This window comes from Colius striatus, chromosome 4 (assembly GCF_028858725.1).
Source record: "Colius striatus isolate bColStr4 chromosome 4, bColStr4.1.hap1, whole genome shotgun sequence".
Taxonomy (NCBI): domain Eukaryota; kingdom Metazoa; phylum Chordata; class Aves; order Coliiformes; family Coliidae; genus Colius; species Colius striatus.
Window position 1 is genome coordinate 46,313,356 of NC_084762.1, and position 19,093 is coordinate 46,332,448.

The 19,093-nt window shown below is 35.9% G+C and overlaps 1 protein-coding gene across 2 annotated transcripts in view; it reads right to left on the bottom strand.

Moving 5' to 3' along the window:
* Window positions 1-19,093, bottom strand: part of SMCHD1 (structural maintenance of chromosomes flexible hinge domain containing 1) — a 76,257-nt gene that overhangs the window by 25,853 nt on the left and 31,311 nt on the right. For both annotated transcript variants that reach the window (XM_061994725.1, XM_061994726.1), the window contains 10 exons: window positions 17,660-17,737; window positions 17,458-17,577; window positions 12,653-12,797; window positions 12,333-12,429; window positions 9,298-9,370; window positions 7,596-7,735; window positions 4,545-4,679; window positions 3,502-3,729; window positions 2,738-2,886; window positions 907-995 (listed from right to left, as the gene is read on the bottom strand). In XM_061994725.1, the coding sequence (XP_061850709.1) occupies window positions 907-995; window positions 2,738-2,886; window positions 3,502-3,729; window positions 4,545-4,679; window positions 7,596-7,735; window positions 9,298-9,370; window positions 12,333-12,429; window positions 12,653-12,797; window positions 17,458-17,577; window positions 17,660-17,737 (1,254 nt within the window). The remainder of the gene's footprint in view (window positions 1-906; window positions 996-2,737; window positions 2,887-3,501; window positions 3,730-4,544; window positions 4,680-7,595; window positions 7,736-9,297; window positions 9,371-12,332; window positions 12,430-12,652; window positions 12,798-17,457; window positions 17,578-17,659; window positions 17,738-19,093) is intronic.

Genomic DNA, 19,093 nt, shown 5'->3' on the forward strand with positions numbered 1-19,093 from the left:
TGGAATTTCTCAAAGGACAGACTCCACAGCCTTCCTGGGCAACCTGTGCCTATGTTTGGTTACACTTACAGTGACAAAGTGTTCCCTCTTGTCCAGAGGGAACCTCCTGTCTCAGTTTCTGCCCACTGCCTCTTTTCCTGTTACTGAATACCACTGGTAAGAGCCTGGCTCCATCTTCTTTACATACTCTCTTCAAGTATTTATACACCTTGACAAGATCTCCCCATCTTGTGAAGATAAAAGAGTATTTTAAAAAATACATGGCTACACAGTCACACATGAGAGTCATGTAGACATACAGGACATATTTTGTGCTTCATACTTTTTTGAATAAAAAGATTTCTTGCCCTAAAGAAAAAAAAAATTAAATCAAAAGCTGTCTTTCAACCTGTTAATTTGTCCTATGTGCTTTTCCTTGCTTGCACACAAGCAATGTGTCAAAAAACTGTAAGAACTTTTAATTTCTTTCCAGGCAGCAATTGTGTATGGAAACTGGAAGAAAAGACTGATCCCTAATGTGCCTTCCTCTTAGGTTTAAATTAACCTTAAACCAAGTCAGTGCCTACAATATAGTCTGAATGCTGTTATGGCCTGTAATATTTCAGAATATATGACCTAAACGAAAACTTACAAACAATTTGAACTCAGTGTGATGAAAGTCCCAAAGTACAAACTAAAGAAGGCAAATTTTACCAGACAGTAACTCCAGAATGGTAAAAGAACAATTAGAGAAATCTGATCACTCTTCTATGAAAGACAATATAAATTTGGGGTTTATATTTAATTTTATATTATATTAGTTGAAGGTAATTCACTTTTGATGACCTCTATATACATAACTGGCTGATAAACAGCAAAGAAATGGAAAAGCATCTTAAAGAAATTGATAAATCTGCAAATACTCACCAACTTCACCTTGTAGTTCTTCACCCAGCTGCAGTGTGCTTGGTCCTTTTAATTTACATTTAATGTGTTTGGGTTCATCAGGTAGAGGTCTATGTTAGCAGATAAAAATTGCCTTAAAATTCTCATGATAATAATCACTTACAATAGTAGGTATGATTAAGTATTCAGCAGTTATCTCTCACTTGTGACTGGATTTTTTTTTTTTTAGTTTTATCCTTGCACATATTTACAAGCCTTTCGTTTCGAACCTCATGGGCATGCAAGTTACATAGCAGCTTTCACCTCAACATTAACAGGGGAAGCTTATCAGGCACTATTTAGATAAAAAACCACAGCAATGTTATGGGATTTCATCTTATCTGTAACAACTTTCTACCAGTATTTTATCATAGATCAGATGATTAGCTGGGTAAAGCAGAATTCAAATATGGAATATTTTAGATTTTGAAAAAAAAACCCAAAACCAAGCCAATCTCAGCATCTCTAAGTCAAAATAACATACAACTGTGCATATATTAAAATAGATATATTGCTCTAAAACCAATTAGAATTATCAACGTTAGTCGTACTATGAACATAAAAGGTACCATTCTTGCTACAAAAATACTTGCTGACTTCTGAAGGACCTTGATTACAACTAAGATAGCTTAAAATATTTAGTGGTACATTTCTTCCTTAACAGCAAAACAAAGCCAGAGCACATAAAAATTATGGAGAATCACCATCACAAAAAATGAAATATCAGATTTCCACTCTCTCTTGACACAATAAAGCAGAAGTCATCAGCCTAAACTATGCTTAGTGTTAATCTCTTAAATATATTTTTTGAGGTGCTTTTAAACAGTCTCAACCTTTCCTTTTGTTCATTTCATGAAGGTTAACATACGTTATGTGCTGGCTCCCAAAATATCTAAGAGTTATCTGACATCTGTTATCCAACAAGATGTTTTTTGCTCCTTTTGTGTTTTCCAAGTTAAAAAATACATTGAGATCTTTAAAAATCCCATTAGAATGACCTTCAGTCAATTTTTATGTCAACTACTACTAAGCAGAAATTCACTGATCTCAGACTGCTTTTCAACAGTAAGTCAAAATGTTCTGAAAATATTCAAGAAATCAGTCCATTGTTCTACTTCCTTTTGAAAAGTGAGGTATCAATTCAGTCTGGTTTTCTGCTCTTCCTAAAACAGAAAATACTATCAAACTGAAAATTTATCTGTCTTTGCCAGTGATACATCATGGACAAGTTTTTACAAGCACTATGCTCCCAATATTTAAAAGCATCTGAATGCTCAGTCATGTAATTTTTTTTCCCCTATTGCAGATATGTGAAATGTTTAATTGCTGCAAATTTACTCCTCACATTAGTGTGCTGTGACCTGGTTACTTAATTTTAACCTACTAAAAACACAGGAAATACACTGAAACAATTTAGAATCAGATTAATCATAAAATTTATAAAGACACAATGACTAGACCTAACTGCCTGGACTTACTAAGAGCGATAAACAGGCAATTTTGAAGTTCAGCCTGTCACTTTTGAAAGGCATCCTGCATTTGTTTAGATAAATACTATCTTTTGCTTCAAAGCAGTAACCTCTAGCTATTTATCTATTTTACAGATCCCTGTAAGGGTAACAGTTAATTTCATAGTGATATTTCTTTTTGGTAAGTAGTGAAGTGACTCCTTAGTAAAAGTAACTATTCTGTAGGTTAATGTTTGCTGAAAGTTTTCAAAGATAGTAATCATCTTCTTCAGTGTATGTATACTTAGAAAATCAGTTACAGAGCTGGATACAATTAATAAAAAATGTATTTCAAATAAACAAACCTGACTGTGAATGCACTCTCCAAAGACACATGGTCATCAAGATAAGTAATCAGACAGTAACGTACATCTTTTACTGATGTCGGTATTTTTAGGTCAGGTAATAAACCCCGAATCAACAGTTCTCTGTTAATTTTAGGTGTCCAGTTAACCTAAAATTAAAATTTCTTAAATTAATGAAAAGCAAAATTATTAATGACTAGCTACATGCTAGATCTGTGGTGATTCTAAATATGTTGAAGTAACACAGAATCAACAGAAGCTATCAAAGGGAAAGCCTGTGCATTTCCCGACAGTAATCAATGTCATCTTCCCAAGTACAGAAAATTACTCTAAAAAAGCCCCACACAAAAAAACCCCATATATTAAGTCTACACAGACAGAGGGATAACACAGGTAAGCAAAACTTGATGAAGGAACATGCTTTTTCAAAGTTCTTAAGTCTTGGGAAAGTCCCAGATCTGAAGAATCATTACTATGTCAAAACTATTTTATTATGCTCAGGAGAAGCGCTAGAAACTACTAACCTACTTTTCCTAGTACTACCTTAAAGCATTATTTAACATATTATTAAATGCTTTTCTCTGATTAAGGACACAATTCTAATAAAAGGACTTTAAAAAATTTATTAAGCCAAGATTCAAGTTCATATGTTTAATAATAGTGTCTTGAGGAATATTATTTTGTAGGCTCATGTCATGGATTTCAGAGAATCAGCACTGTAGCTTTCCTCTCAATTACGCTGCTGTTTACCCAAAACGACTTGCCTTGATTTTTTCTGCCATAGCGGGAGTTATGTGTATCTCCCTTTCTCCTTCATCATACATCTGAAATATAAGGTTGCGCATGATGTCACCAGCAAGCCAATTAATTTCATCCTGATGTTTAATTTGAATAGCTTTTTGTCCATCCATACTTAAGACTTGTAATCTTGCAACATGACTGCTAGGAAGAAGTTTAATAATCTTTTCCACTGGTGGCACATCTTTACAACTCTATGCATGGGGAAAGAAAACGTGTATTAAGATACAAAATATACATGTATGCATAAATATAACTCCATAGCAGGCTATGGCACTAATCTGGATTACCAAGTATGACCCAGGTGTCAAAACATGTTGTCTTGATTTGTTAAAAGTAATTCAAAAGGATACGCCAGAATACCAACAACTTTTAACAGATACTAGGAATTGATGCTAGCTATTTAGAAAACACTGTCTAACATAAAAGTATTATGCTATACAATTGACAAAATACTTCTTAAGAGTAATTGTAAGCATCCGTTCACAGAGGTCATCTTCCCATATTTGTATACATATTTTTCAGGGTAACACACCACAGGTCTAATCTTCTGCAGTAGTGTGGCTCTCCTTACTACCAGACAACTAGTATGTATAACAGCATTTAAAAAATTCAGACTTCCAAGAGCTTTATTAAACCACTGAAAAAACAAACTCCACTAAAGTTTTGGGGAAGGTGTTGCCACATCTATTCTGTCTCTAAATCTTTATGAAATTAAGGCAATTTCTCAGAAAGATCCAGGGAGCAAAAAGGGGAAGAAAAATCCTAGAAATAATGCATATTTATGAAATATTTCAGGGATTTTAGAAATTGAGACTAAAAAGTGAAGAAACAATGGAAAAAAAATATTTGCCTTTTTACAACTTCCCAGAGAAGAGAACAGGCAGCCACCTGATTATCAGGCTTACAGTATCTAACAGTAAGTTTTGGGGGTTGATTCAGAAAATACTTCAGTACAATAAACTGTTTTTAACCTTTTGTTCACCCAAACATCCCAATCAATACTTACAAGTATTTCAATCCTTGCTTTCAGCATCTGGTCTTTCTTGATATTCTGTACATGTATAACTGGACCAGTTAAAATGTTTGTTCCTGCGTTACTACAGTCCACAGAATACACAGGAAGGTTTGAAGCACCTAAAAACTATTTAAAACATAAAATTAAACTTCAGGTTTCTTTTACAGTACTAGGATTGTTTCAGAAATTATTATTTGTACAAGTCCAAGCATATATAGCATTACTTACAGAAAAACTTGATTTCACTTTTCCAGAAGCCTGTAAGATCAACACCTATATTTTTTTGCAAGTGATAAGGGATGTGTGAGAGAAAGAAGATACAGAAGTAAAATTTACTGTGTGTTCAACTGTTTTTTTGTTGTGCTGGTTTTAGCTGTGTGGTGCTTAGCTTAGTTGGGGTTAAATCACAACAGTACTTTTTGGCAACTGGAAGGGTTCAAGATAACAATGTATTTATTTGGAATGTGCTAGATTGAATTGATATCTGTTATTGCTGGTTAACTACTAATCATCACACCATGTGGCTTGATTGCTTTCCCATATATTAGTCTAGTGCTCATTAGTGCTGTTTATTGATAATTTCAACACTTGCTCTACTACTTAGTATCTTACCCTGCTGTGCCTGGGAACATTTTGATGACAGCAAGAGCAATGGGTCTGAGCTGGCAGATGGCCAGGGCATTGACACTGTTTCTGTCCTGCTGTACTGGACAGGCTGGCCCTCCAGTGTAAACTCAAGTTGAATAGATTGTGACATGTGGATGAGTCCACACATGAGCAGGGTACATCTTTAAGTGTCTGTGGCTGTGGTTACTTCTGAGTTGCAGTAGGTACACTTTTGAAGGGACTGCGGCCCAAGGATAAGTCCATGCATGAGAAGGTACACCTTGAAGCATCTATGGCTGTGGATCAATCCATGCTGCAACAAGTGCACCCTGAAGTATCAGTGGCCATGCATGAAGTTATCCTGGAGCACCTCAAAGCATTTGGACATGGATGAGCACAGGATAGAGCAGGTTTAATTCTGAAGGGAATGTGGCTGTTGTTAAGGTCACTCAGGTATATCTCTGAAGGCACTGTGATCCACACAGAGAAGGCCATGCTGGAATAGATGCACATCAAAGTGACTGCTGCTGTGGATAAGTCAATGTTACAGCACGTATATCCCTAGAGAGACTGGCTCATAGACAAGGCTCTCCTTGGAACAGGTACAAACCTATGGGACTGCAGTCTGTGGCCAAGTCCATGCTGGAGCAGGGGCAACAGGAGGAGTTCATTGCAATGTTAAACCCTATAATCTGTCCCAGAGGAACCAGGGTGGAGATTGCAATGGAAATACCTTTAAATTGTTGTAACCTGTGATTTAGGAATTACTATAGCAGGAACCACCTGAATAAACGGAGGTAAAGCCTTACAAAAACCAGTGCAAGTGCAGCAGTGACTCAACCTTAGCTAGCCTTGGTGCCCAATAACTCCATGAACACATCACCTCTCTCCTGTTCTGAGTGATCACCATAACAGATGGAGCCCAAAGTTAATACACTAAATACACTCATTGGACATTGGTGGACATTTTAACAACGTTTTACAGGGGTAGTCCACAGACTAAGTAAATTACATCTGCACACTCTATCAAAAGATGGGAATGAGAAGGAGGTGGTAATGAGCATGTACTGGATAGTGTGGGACCTGAGCATGACATAAATGGTTTGGAATAAAGGGTGGAAAATGTGCTGGCTTTAGCTGAGATGTAGTCAGCTTTCTTCACAGTAGTTAGAATGGGTCCATGCTTTGGATTTGTGCTGAAAACAGTGTTGATGACACAGGGACATTTTTGTTACTGCTGAGCAGTGCTTGCACAGAATCAAGGCCTTTTCTGCCTTTCACCTCACCCTCTCAGCAAGCAGGCTTGGGATGCAGGGGAAGATGGAAAGGAACACAGCCAGGACAGCTAACCCCAACTGACCCAATGGATATTTCATATTATATGCTGTCACACTTAGCATATAGAACTGAGGAGAGAAGAAGGAAGGGGAGAGGATTTGGAGAGATTGTGTTTATCTTCCCAAGCAACTGTTCTGTGTTCTGGAACCCTGCTTTCCTGGAGATGGCTGAACACTTGCTGCCAGTGGGATGTGGTGAATGAATTCCTTTTTTTGTTTTGCTTTGCTTGCATGTGCAGCTTTTGCTTTGCTTATTAAACTGTCTTTATCTCAAGCCATGAGTTTTCTCACTTTTATTCTTCTGATTTTCTCTCCCATCGCACCAGGTGGGAGTGAGCAATCAGCTGTGTGGGGCTTAGTTGCCAGCAGGGGTTATCCCAAGACATTTGTATTAACACATAAACACTAGTATCTTTTGTCATTACGGCAATAAATTCACTGAAGCTGTTAAATACATCTCATTTTCATTAATTTTCTAAAAATCACACATTAAACAGAATGTAAATACCATGTTCAACATATTATACTACTGCAAGGCCAGTCTACAGTAAGAGAATGTAGGCATATAAAGTGTAAGTGGAAAGTAGACTATTTTGCATCAGAAAAAAAAAAAAGTTTACCTGTTCTTGCTAGAAGTCCTATTTCACTAGAATGTGAAGAGTCACTTTAATTAGTTAAAAAACCTCCTAGGTCCAAAGGACAAATTTGTTTTACTGCTAAAATTCAGTAACACCTGCACTCCCTTCTGAACTTAGATAAGTGCTTGTGACACTAGCCTTACCCAATGTTATTTTTAAGCACTAAACTTGCATTTTCAGTTGTAAAAAAAAATCAAAAGTCATCTGTATGACCTAAAATAGCTTAAAAATTTACCTATATATCCTCATGTCATTTTATCTCCCATTTCTAACGCTCAGTTGCTCTGATTTTGAAACTTATTTAATAACTCATAATAGAGTAACAGCTATGGCTACTACGCTAGAGAATCTTCAGAAGCATTTTTTAAGAAATTCTATCTAGATGCCAAAATAGGCTCCTTTCCCAGTTTTTAAAAAAAGCAAGTATCAAAACCTTTATGACACAATGAAATGCAGCTTACCTTACAGTGAACAATCAATTTTGGCTGTGCTGTTATGTTTCCTGATTCATCCAATACTTCAACCTGAAAGGGGAAAGCTGTACCATTTTCAATCTTTAGAATTTCGGAATCAGGTTTTACTTTCAACTGACGAGGCGGGCCTGTAAAAATGCATAATTGCAGAACAGTGGTTGTATTTCAGATAACTAGTGGGACATTGGATTTCAGGTTTTGCTATCTCAAAAAGTGTTAAAAGCCAAGCTACAAAGGTATTTGTGGTAACGAACCATTTAGACCAGTTCAAGTGTATTGGTTTATCCCAAGAAGTTCTAGACACTTCCTGCCCTTCAATATAAATCACCTGCAAATGTTTTGAATGAATTCAGTAAGGAATAGTTAGACAAACATGATGAATTTTAGTGTATACAAGCTGTAAACAGATGACATAGTGCTACCATATAGATTCATATTCATCAAAAAGAAACCTGGAGATGTCTCTTGACATGTTAAACCCAAATATACTAACACTGAGATATCTGATCAATTAAACTGCTGCACATCATGATTATCAAAGTCACCACAGTCAAAACTTACATACAAATAAAAGGAAAAGAAAATTTTGTTGGCATTATTTGGATAGTAAAGTGAAGCTATTCAAGTAAGTCTACTCTCTGGAAAATGTAATTATTTTACCAGTTTTTAAAAAGAAAAGGAACTAATAGATTACTATTAAAAGACCAAGCTCTGAAAGAACAAAGAAAGCCATTTTTCAGAAACATTCTTTATACATCATTCATTAATACTTCAGTTTCAAACTCACTGGTTGAACAACAAGCCTGAAATAGCTTTTATTCACTCTCTCCTGACAAAGTAGATTTCAATGCCAAGGATCTGTCCAAAGAGAAGAAAGAGGTAGTGACGCACATCTACATTGCCAAAAGCAAGATTCTAATGAAGGATGAAGTTGCCTTCAGTCCAAGGCAAATCACTAAGCAATACACAATACAACCTGTCTCAAGTCAGGTCATTCCACTCCATTTTCTACATGAAGCCTTAACTCCTCAAAACAAAGAATAATGGAATAAATTCTGCATTGTTCCTCTGACAAAGTTTGAATTACAAAATTTCTCTGCAAAATGGGATGAGAAAGCCTAAAGTTTGGAAATCTAAGAGGCCAAAAATTAGCCTTATCCCTGAAATCCAGAAGAACCTAGGTTCTGGTCAGGGCAGTGGAACTACAGACTTCTGTTCCTCTCTTGCATTATGATAAAAACAACACGTAACCCTAAAAATTTCAGACAATCGTAACTGCCAAAGCATTCCCCCTTTGCTAAGGTTAAGAAACTGAATGAGCACTTACTCATTCACAAGATGTTTTCTACAGAGAGAACAGGTCAATGCAGGTTAATATAGGTTAAAGGGCCTAACGGTAAAGAAAATTGAGAAGAAATTCATTCATTCAATGGTGCTAGAAGAGAAAAAAACTTAAAGAAGTGAAAAGTTAGTCTCAAGTAAGAAAACTCCAGTTGCCAGAATAACAGACAAGATTGGACTATTAATGATATGGCCTTAGCTTTATTTAGTTTCAGTTATCACTTGTATGAGCCAGAATATCCTTGTTTATGCCTTACTAAATATTTTACCTTCTTGGGACAACTATTTCATAAATAAGTGTCAGAATAGAGTTAAACAGAAATTCACTAAATATTTTAAGCATACTTACCAGGCTGCAATCTTATTTTCGAGACTTGTGTGTCTTCTTTCAAACCCGGTAAAGTAACCTTCAGATGAAAGTTCTAATGAAAAGAGTATTTTAAATATTAATTTACGATCTGGTTTTGTTTAAGGATATCTCACATAATCATGTCAATTCATATATATGTAAATTTCAAAAGTCTATCAAAATTTTCTTGCACTACAACATAAATCAAGATTTTTTTCCAGTACAAAATAGTATCAGTGAAAAGAGTTGTTTTTAAGTCTGCAAGTCCGTGTGCATTATTCCTTAGCTGATTGCCTGAAGGTACCACAATTACCATCCATTTAATCTTTGAATAAGGCCATAAGAAAACTAACTGCTATACTACTGTATCACTAAGACTGATTTTCACATTAAAATCAGAGAAAGAAGCTGTCTGATCAATAATCTTTAAAAGCTCCAACTTCAAAATAACAGTTGCACTGCATATAAGTGAATTTCCTGTTTGACATCTTTGGTAATTGAGAATATTTAGATACAATTAATGAGCTGTCATTTTCACACGTTCAGAAATACTGCCGCTGGAAATTTTTAGTTTCCTAGGGTTTATGCCTTTCCCATGCCTGACAGGGTATATGCAACATTAACACTTTGTAGATTGGATGAAAACAATCAGGCAATTCTTTTTGTTTCCTAGGTAAGAGAAGCAGAAAGTGCAATGAGGCCAAGTAGATGCATCACAAATGCAGCCACTTCAAACATACGAGCTCCCCTGCTGATGGCTGGCTACACAAGTGCATCAAAACTCTCCTGCTCTGACCAGCCAGCCAACCACACTGCTCTGCCTGGAAGCATTGCAGCACATCAGCTGGAGCCCCACTAAACCAAATGGGGACTTACAAGAAAAGGGAAAGGCAAAATACAGTAAACTGTTGGGGGACTGGAGGGAAAAAAAATAAGTTAGAAAATAAGACCACATGAAACCAGTATAGCTGGTAGCTATTAGTAATGTTAGCAAGTTGAACTCTTCAGTAGTTCATTCAATCAAGCTTCGCATTCATGTACTAGACAGTCCTCACCCATGCTCCCCTTCATTATAGTTTCAACTCCTTTTCTGCAATACAGACTTTTTTGCTCAATACTCCCATTTTAATACTGCATGATTTTTAATTAAATCAGTTGATACCTTTAACTTCATTACATTTAATCTTTCAGCATCTGTGTCCTCTAGGGAAGTGTTCTTTTCCCTTATCCTTCATGATCCTTTTATCTACTTTCCTTTGTTTCAAAGTCCGCCTCTATGTATATTGCAGTGTACTTTAAAATTAAAAGAAGAATAAATACTATTTTCCTTTTTCAAACTCTCTTTTTTACCTGTCTCCTGATTGTATTCAAAATCCTGTAAGGGAGCAGTCTTTTTCATGCAAGCATATTGCTTGCACACTTCTCTTAAAATTGTCTCTTGGATGCCATCCACGATCAAAACATACTTCCCTCTGTCTTGACTGGTTTAGGTGGAATTAAATCAATGACTGCAGAGGTAATGAAGTCTGGTTTTCTTCTCTATCAGTGCTTCCTTTGTTGACAACCGCAATATTCTTTATTTCCTGTCTCAAGTTTCTCCTCTCTATTTGGCATGATTATTCCTTTCACATGGTTTTCCTTACTCCTTTCTCTAAAAAACTTCATTTTTTCCCCATGCTTTCACTTTCTTCCTTTTTGTTGTCTCACTCACATTCTCCTTTTAAAACCTTTCCAGAATCCTGTAACTAGCTCTTTCTCAGACATATTTAACTGTTCTGCTACCATTTCAAAATTAACTTACACAAGGTGCTGAAAAGTTCTCCTATTTTCTTCTCTGCTTCCTAATTTAAATTAAGCACCAAAAATTACACTGTATTCATGTTTTAAAATTCTATTTGTTTTGGTCTGCTGTCCCATCATCCTGATTTTTACCTTAATTTTTCATTATCACCTTAAACAGTATTTTTTTTACATAAACTATAACTGCTGTTTTCAGTGCCAGTCTCTGTATTGCCTCCAAAATTTTGTGTAATTAAGGCCCATAAGCAAATAACAACTTCTCTTTTCCATTATTATAGAACAATATTATTTCTGTACTGCAAGTTCATCAACTGACTCTTGATCTTGACCTTCAGTGAATTTATGCATTGCCACAGCCTGGCAGTTTTGTTCCTACACACTTTATTTCTCATAATCTACTTATATTTTCTGTCATTATTCTTGCCCTACACCTTAAATACTGACCTTTACCTAGAAAATTTATTACATTCAATACCTTCCAAATGTGAATAAGCAGGTATAAGCTCCCTCTTCTCTATCTCTATACACACCTTTCCATTAGCAACAATATCAACAGTACAATGGGGTACCTTCAGTTACCTCATTTCCTAGCTTTGTCTTTACTTATATAACACTGCAAGACTAAATGAAAGGATCAGGACCTCCTTGGAACACTGTGTAAATATGCTATATACATTATTTTTAAATATTTTAAAAAAAATCTTCAAATCTACATTTATCAGAAGCATTATGATTTGTTTTATGAAATAAATATTTTTATCATGTAACATAAATTTTTGGCTTTTACAGTAAATTAGCAGCTTGACTAGGTGCTGAGAATCCATCAGCAACAGGTTAGATTTGGATGACGTTTGCGGTACAGAGGTGAAACCAGCATTTTGGAAACATTTAGAGAACCTCAAATAGCTACCACTCATAATAGCTGGTACTAGTCACCATCTTAACTACAAGAATGAAAGTTTTCAGTGCTCCCTATGGTATTTCAGTGCAAAAGTCACCAGGATGATTTGGCTTAAATAATTTTCAACACCAGAGTCTCATCAACTAACAGAGTACAGTTCTGGAAAAGACAGCTAGAGCTGTAGGAGACCATCTGAAAATACCCATGAAATACCTTTAGCCAATTAATGTAGACCAAACTTAGATAACACTGTGTGACAATCCATTTCACACAAAAATTATTTGCTCTGTTATTTTTTATATGTATGTCACTTCAACTTTAAATGTCAGCCTACCTTGCCCTGGCAATTATTTATACAGCCTTTAGCAGTGACACCCTTAATGACACACTTTGTTCCTGTAGTTATTCCTCCATAGTGCAATGTCAATCCACTAGAAAAATACATAGAAAACAAAACAGAATCAATTTGAAGATAAACACGGTGCTTTCGTATATAAGACACTTTGAGATATAGAAATGAAAGCAAAACTGCAACTTAATGTGAAAAGTATCCAGTGTATCACACAGACAAACCCTGAAGAATTACTATATTAATGTCACATGAAGAAAGGACAATAAGAAAATCAAACTAAAAGAGAGAGAAGATTGAATTACCTAGCTTCAAGAATTGGTTTAATGTCAGTTGTCAACTGAGTTGCATGACCAAATTCATCCTGCAATTCCAATGGAATATTAAAAGGCACTCCAACTCGAAAAGGAAGGTCTAAAAGACCCACTGAAAATTTCTCTGGCTTGCCCTCTAAAAGAAAAGAATAATATATTTTTAGAAGGAATTAGGTTTCATTGGCTTTTTCCTCACTAAAGCTGCAATAAAGTCAAACAGCTTTCAGCCCCGAAATAAACAGGCTGTTCACAATACCGTTGAAACCAAAATCATGCTTTATTGATTGATCCTTGTTTTTTCCTTTACACTAATATAAGATCAGTAGTTAAAACATAGTAGCACTAGACTACAGTGTAAGAACCAGACAGCCAAAACTTCCATTCCACAGAACTTAAAACATCGATCTAGTACATGAAAATAGACCAATTTCCTTGTGGACAGCTTTGTTAAACATTTAACTGCTTTAATTCTGTTAAAATAAAACCATTTGTGTAACAAAACATTGTTGTTCTACAACTATCCCAAATTTGAGACACAAATATGAGTAATGAAAAAGAAAGATATCATGAGGGGAGGGAAAATGTTACCTTGTATTGGCAAAATTATTTATCAGTTACAAAAACAAGAAGATCTCAACCTTACAGTATTTATAATTCTGTTTATAAGTGAATGATAAAATTGTAAAATGATCTGACAAAATAACAGTAAAAGAACTTCACTGTCAAAGTGAAGCGCTTCCAAAAGAATGCGTCTGAACTACAAAACTTATAGGTTGACTTCGGAAGCTCAGTTTTAACCAGCATTTCTGTTGATTTTTTACCTTACCAAGAAGAACTGTAAACAATGAGCAACAACCAACTGTTAAATAAAATATTTTGTTTCTCAGACATAAAACTGTTGGTTTCTGTTTAGATTTCAATTGTTCTTTTCTGAATTTTTAGAATCCAGACGTAAAAGGGCACAAAAATGTTAATAACTGGAAATAACAAATATGAGGATTTATGGTTGGCTTTGAGACACTACAAAACATAACAAAAAAAAGGACTTCAAATTTTCAGTTTTTAAGACCAAAGATAAAAAAAAAAGTCAAATTATCCTCTGACTAGATAAAAATCCATGAACAGATAGCAAAAGTTGCTTTTGGTACCCTGGGTGTTAAAAGTGACGAACTATTAGTTCATTAGATTTTAAAAGTGTATATTCCTTTGTGAGGAGATTTGTTCATTTCAATTCTGATGGCCAAAGGAAACATCAATTGAAAGCTGCCATGCTGGGGAAAGACACAATAACATTGAAAAAGAATTTTTAAAATACAGAATGCAACTTTTCAGAATCTAAGTTTCTCTTTTTGCTTTGATAAAAAGATAAAGAAGGAGCAGAAAAGGTTCATTTATGTATTCATTGAGAGAAAGAGTTTTTGTTGCTTTTTTCTCCCTTTTCTTGGAACTTTGTATCTTGAGACTTCAAATACCAGCTTCTCAGACATGTTTAAATAATTACTCTTTTCAAGTAATGCCAAACATTTCTTCTATATTATTATACAAGAATACCTCTTTTCTATTCTGCCAGTAATACTTCTGCAGAAGCTTTTAGAAAAATGTGCTATAAAGAACTCTTTTTCTTCCTAAAGGATTTGCATTCAAAGACTCTAGTTTTGTAGAAAAAATAGGAGACTACCAGCAGTATCTATTTTTTCTTGAACTTCTGGAAACAGATGTTACCTTTACCTCCTGAACATGTGAAAAAACTACTCATTTTAATATTAAATGCAAAGAAAGCAGTATTTTTTCACTTCCTCTCTCCCCATCTCCCTCATAGACAAAGCTCATTGAATAGTTGAGATTGGAAGGGTTCTCTGGAAGTCATATTATCCTATGCTTCTCACTCAACTAGGGCACCTAGAGCCAGCTGCCCAGCATCATGTCCAGATAGACTTTGAATATTCCCAATGGAGACTCCAGAACCTCTTGGGCAACCTGTGTCACTGCTTGGGTATCTTATGCCAGTGCTCAGTCACTCTTACAGTGGAGATGTGTTTCCTGAAGTTCAGAGGGAACATCCTGTATTTCAGCATGCCCACTGCCTCTGGTCCTGTCCTTGGGCATCACTGAAGAGAGTCTGGCTCCACTTTCTTTGCACCCTCCCTTCAGGCATTTAAGCACTGCTAAAATTCCCCAAGAATCTTGTCTTCTCCGGGTGCAGCAGCTCCAGCTCTCCTAGCCCGTCTTTGTATGAGAGATGCCAGTTCCTTTCTTCATCATCATCGTAGCTCTTTGCTGGACTCTTGCCAGTATGTCCATGTCTCTGTTCTAACGTAATGTGCCCAGAATTGGACACAGTACTCCAGTTGTATCTTCACCAGTGTTCAGCAGAGAGAACCTTGACCTGCTGGCAACATTGCTCCTAATGCAGCCCAAGACACTGTTGCTCTTTGTTGCAAGGGCACATTGCTGGCTTACGTTCACCCTGTTAAGCTCTGTGACGCACCCCATCATGGCCCTGTAAGTTTATGCAAGATCAGTTTGCTTAGGTACTCCTTGACCTGCTCCTCTTCCACTAAGGGTATATCTTCCTTGCTCCAGACATTTCAGTAGTCTCTGGGGCTTGGGATTCCTGAAAGTCTGCCTTGTTCATAAATACTAAGGCAAAACTGTTCAGTATCCCAGCCTTTTCCATGTCTTGTGTCCCTTGTCTCATTCAACAGTGGGCCCACATTTACCTCAGCCGTCCTTTTGTCACCCATGTGTTTACAGAAGCCCATCTTGCTAGCTTTGATATTTCTTGCCAGATTTTAGTTTCAATTCTAATCAGACTTCATCTTTCCTAACCCCATCCCTCTGTACTCCCAGATTACTGGTCCCCTCTTCCCCTTTGTTTTTCCCAGAAGCTTCTTGTTCATCCATGCAGGCTTCTCGGCATTTTGCCTGATCGTTAGGAAGGACTCATCTTGAGCATACAGGATGCAATTTGTGATTATTTCTTGAGTCCCCTTTCCATCCAGTGTCTTATCCCATGGAACTCCACTAGGTAGATTTTGAGGAGGTCAAAGTCTGCTCTCCCAAAGTCCCAGGTTGTGAGCTTCTTTTTTGACCTCCTTCTTCCTTTCAAGATCCCGAAGTCTGGTATGTCATGTTCACAGCAGCCAAGACTACTCTCAGCCTTCACATTCCCAACATGGGTGCACTTGATCCCCTCATCCAGATCATTAATAAAGATGTTAAACAAAACAAGCCCCAGCTGTATTTTGGACAGATGCCTGGTCAATGAGAACAAGGGCTAGCAACTGTGAGCTTTCTCCCAGCTGCTTATAGAGTATTTCATCTGCTTTTTCATCCTGGTTGAGTAGTCTATTGTGATATCTATCTTGGTGCTCTTCTACCCAATCCTTACTCAAAACCACTCAACTCTATTGTCACCATCATCAAACTCCAGAAAGTCAAAACACTCCCAAACATACAGGGCCACCCCACTGCCTCTCCTTCCTACCTTACTCCTTCTGAAGAGTTTATAGCCATCCAAGAAAGGTTTACAAACAAAAAATAACCAGTCACTAAGAGATAAATGCACACAAATAAATTAGGAAATCAAATTAGTACCTTAGAGGATGAGGAAGAAAGGACTAACAAGGCTGTACCAGAAACATGAAGTAACCATACACATCATACAGTCTTCAACTGTGTCATTAAAATTGGAATCTATGAGTTTTCTTGGAAGGGTATGATCAGTCACATACTATTTCAGGCCACATACATACATACACATCAGAATGTATGCCAAGATAGAGTAACATCAGACATATTTAACAGTATTCTGGTGTTCCAATAAGTATTTTGATGGTTATTCCAAAGATATACACCCATTGTAACAAAATGAGAATGTAGTTTGCAGAGTAGTCTTTTAATTAAAAAAAAACAACACCCTTCAATATAACGTGCATATTTTAAATGTAAAAACCTGTTTTTGAATGAGTTTCTCTCTGATTTATGTATGCAAATGGGCCTAACGAATACTAGTTTTATCACAGAATCGTAGAATGGTAGGGGTTGGAAGGGACCTTTAGAGATCATCTGTTCCAACCCCCCTGTAGAAGCAGGTCAACCTAGATCAGGTCACATAGGAACATGTCCAGGCAGGTCGTGAAGACCTCCAAGGAAGGAGACTCCACATCCTCCCTGGGCAGCTTGTGCCAGGGCTCCCTCATCCTCGCAGTAAAACAGTTTTTTCTTATGTTTCAATGGGACTTTTCATGTTCCAGCTTCATCCCATTACCCCTTGTCCTGTTGCTAGGTACAATAGAAAAAAGGGATGCCCCAGCCTCCTGGCACTCGCCATTTACATATTTATAAATATTAATAAGATCCCCCCTTCCCTGCTTTTATATATATATATATATATATATAAAAATATATATATTTTTTATATTTACTTCTTTATATGTTTATTTTTATCTATATATGTATTTATTTATATATAAACTTTTATAAAAGTTTATGTCAATGGCATGAGTAAAAAAGGATGACTCTAATTAAGAAGAAGTTTATTTCTATTACGCATATTTAGGAAAGTTCACATCAGGGAAAAGCTTCTGATTCCATCAACAGGTTTGAGATTTTTTTGTAAAACCGACTATTTGGCAGTGCCAATGCATTTTTTCCTGAAATAACTTCACATTTGCTACTTTTCATAAAAATGCTACTTTTCAATGCTGAAATTTACTTCTCAACTAAAACAGGAACAATTTTGACATACAATGAATCAAATAGAAGTGGAAAACTGGCATGACTGGAATTCTTACCTATAATAGTAAATTTAAATATTTTAGATGGTAGAGGCCTTCCTGCATAAGTGTCTGCATTACTTTCATTCAATACTACTTGCAGTTTCAAGGTGTAATTCCCAAGTTTCTGAAGATTTTCTAAACAGAAATACAAATGCGATTAGAAAGAAAAAAAAGTAGAACTAGAAATAAACTAAAAATATTGCATATGTGAACTTACCCATTTTTTTAAACCAGTATGGCCATTTGCCTCCATGCTGACTGATATGGGAAATAATTTCTTTATTGCCATTAGGTGCTGCAAAACAAATAATTATCTACATGTTCCTAAAATTATACACTATAATTCATTGTTCAAGTATTACTATCACTCATTTATTAAATATTGAGTATATTATGTACTACTAGCACTTCTAAATCTAATAAATATTAATTCAGCTTCACAATCGCATTGATCACAAAAAATGGATTGTCTACTCCCATTTTACTTTAAAATTGCTGGTCTCAGACAGATTAAACTGCATAAACAGCAGCATAACAGATTAAACAGCATAAACTTTAATTTTATTAGCACTTTTGTCATCTGTTCCCTGTTAAGTCTGAACACCTGTAGGCTGTGCACTCCACGGCAGCAAGTGATAAACTTGCCAAATGACTGTAATAAGTTAGCTTCAATAGGAGCAATGGTAAAAAATGTACAGTTGACTGAATGTATAAATGAGGAAAAAATAACATTCCTTTTTTTTCTCCAAGTTATTTTATCTGTCTTTGTAAACACTTTTGCAACACTAAGACATATCCAAAAAGAGAACACATTGAAATTTCAAGGCAACTTCTTTATTGAGTGTTTCTATAACCTAAGACAAATACAGGAATGAGATTTATTGTTTGAAACTTCAAGCATAAACATGGAATGTTACTGCAAGAAGACTATATGGAATGAAAAGAAATGTCGTAAAAATACATATTGTTCTATAGCTATGTGAAACTTTTTCAGACTCAGATGAAGTAACAGTAGTAGGTGTATTTCTTTGAATGTGTAATTTTAGAATATTGGGTTCTTAAAATAAATTTTGATGGTGTTTTGTAGTAAGGGCTAATTCTGTTTTCTCTATCAGGGTGGTTTTTTCCCCACCTTTCACAATCACTAACATTGAGGAAACAGAACTGCTCAAGCGAGTGCGGTTCTCCCATTGCAGTGTCAACTGCCACCAGGTTAAACTGAAAGTCTGCATCATGCAAGATGCACACTTTTCTTCTTTTGTTGTGCCAATACAGATAACTAATTTAAGGTGTAAATTTATCTACACGAAGTGAAAAAAGTCTTAATACTTTAATACATAAAGTATTATGTTCCGATGTTCTTTTCTGAAAGAAGATATAATCCAAAGAGCACTTCTGCGCAAGAAAGTTATTTGGTATGTCCCAATGTTGTTGCCATCTCTGCGATGAAGAAATACTGTGATGCTTTATTTGAACAGATTGAATTACTTCAGTAGAGTCATACACAAAGATTTAAAGCTTTATCAGGAATTGGCAGAGGAAACATTCTTTAAACACTTCGTATTAGAAGTGATTAATGAACTCTGTTGTTTTGCTAGAAAGCAACACGAGGACTTTCTAACCACTATGTTCTTTTCTTGACACTTCCACA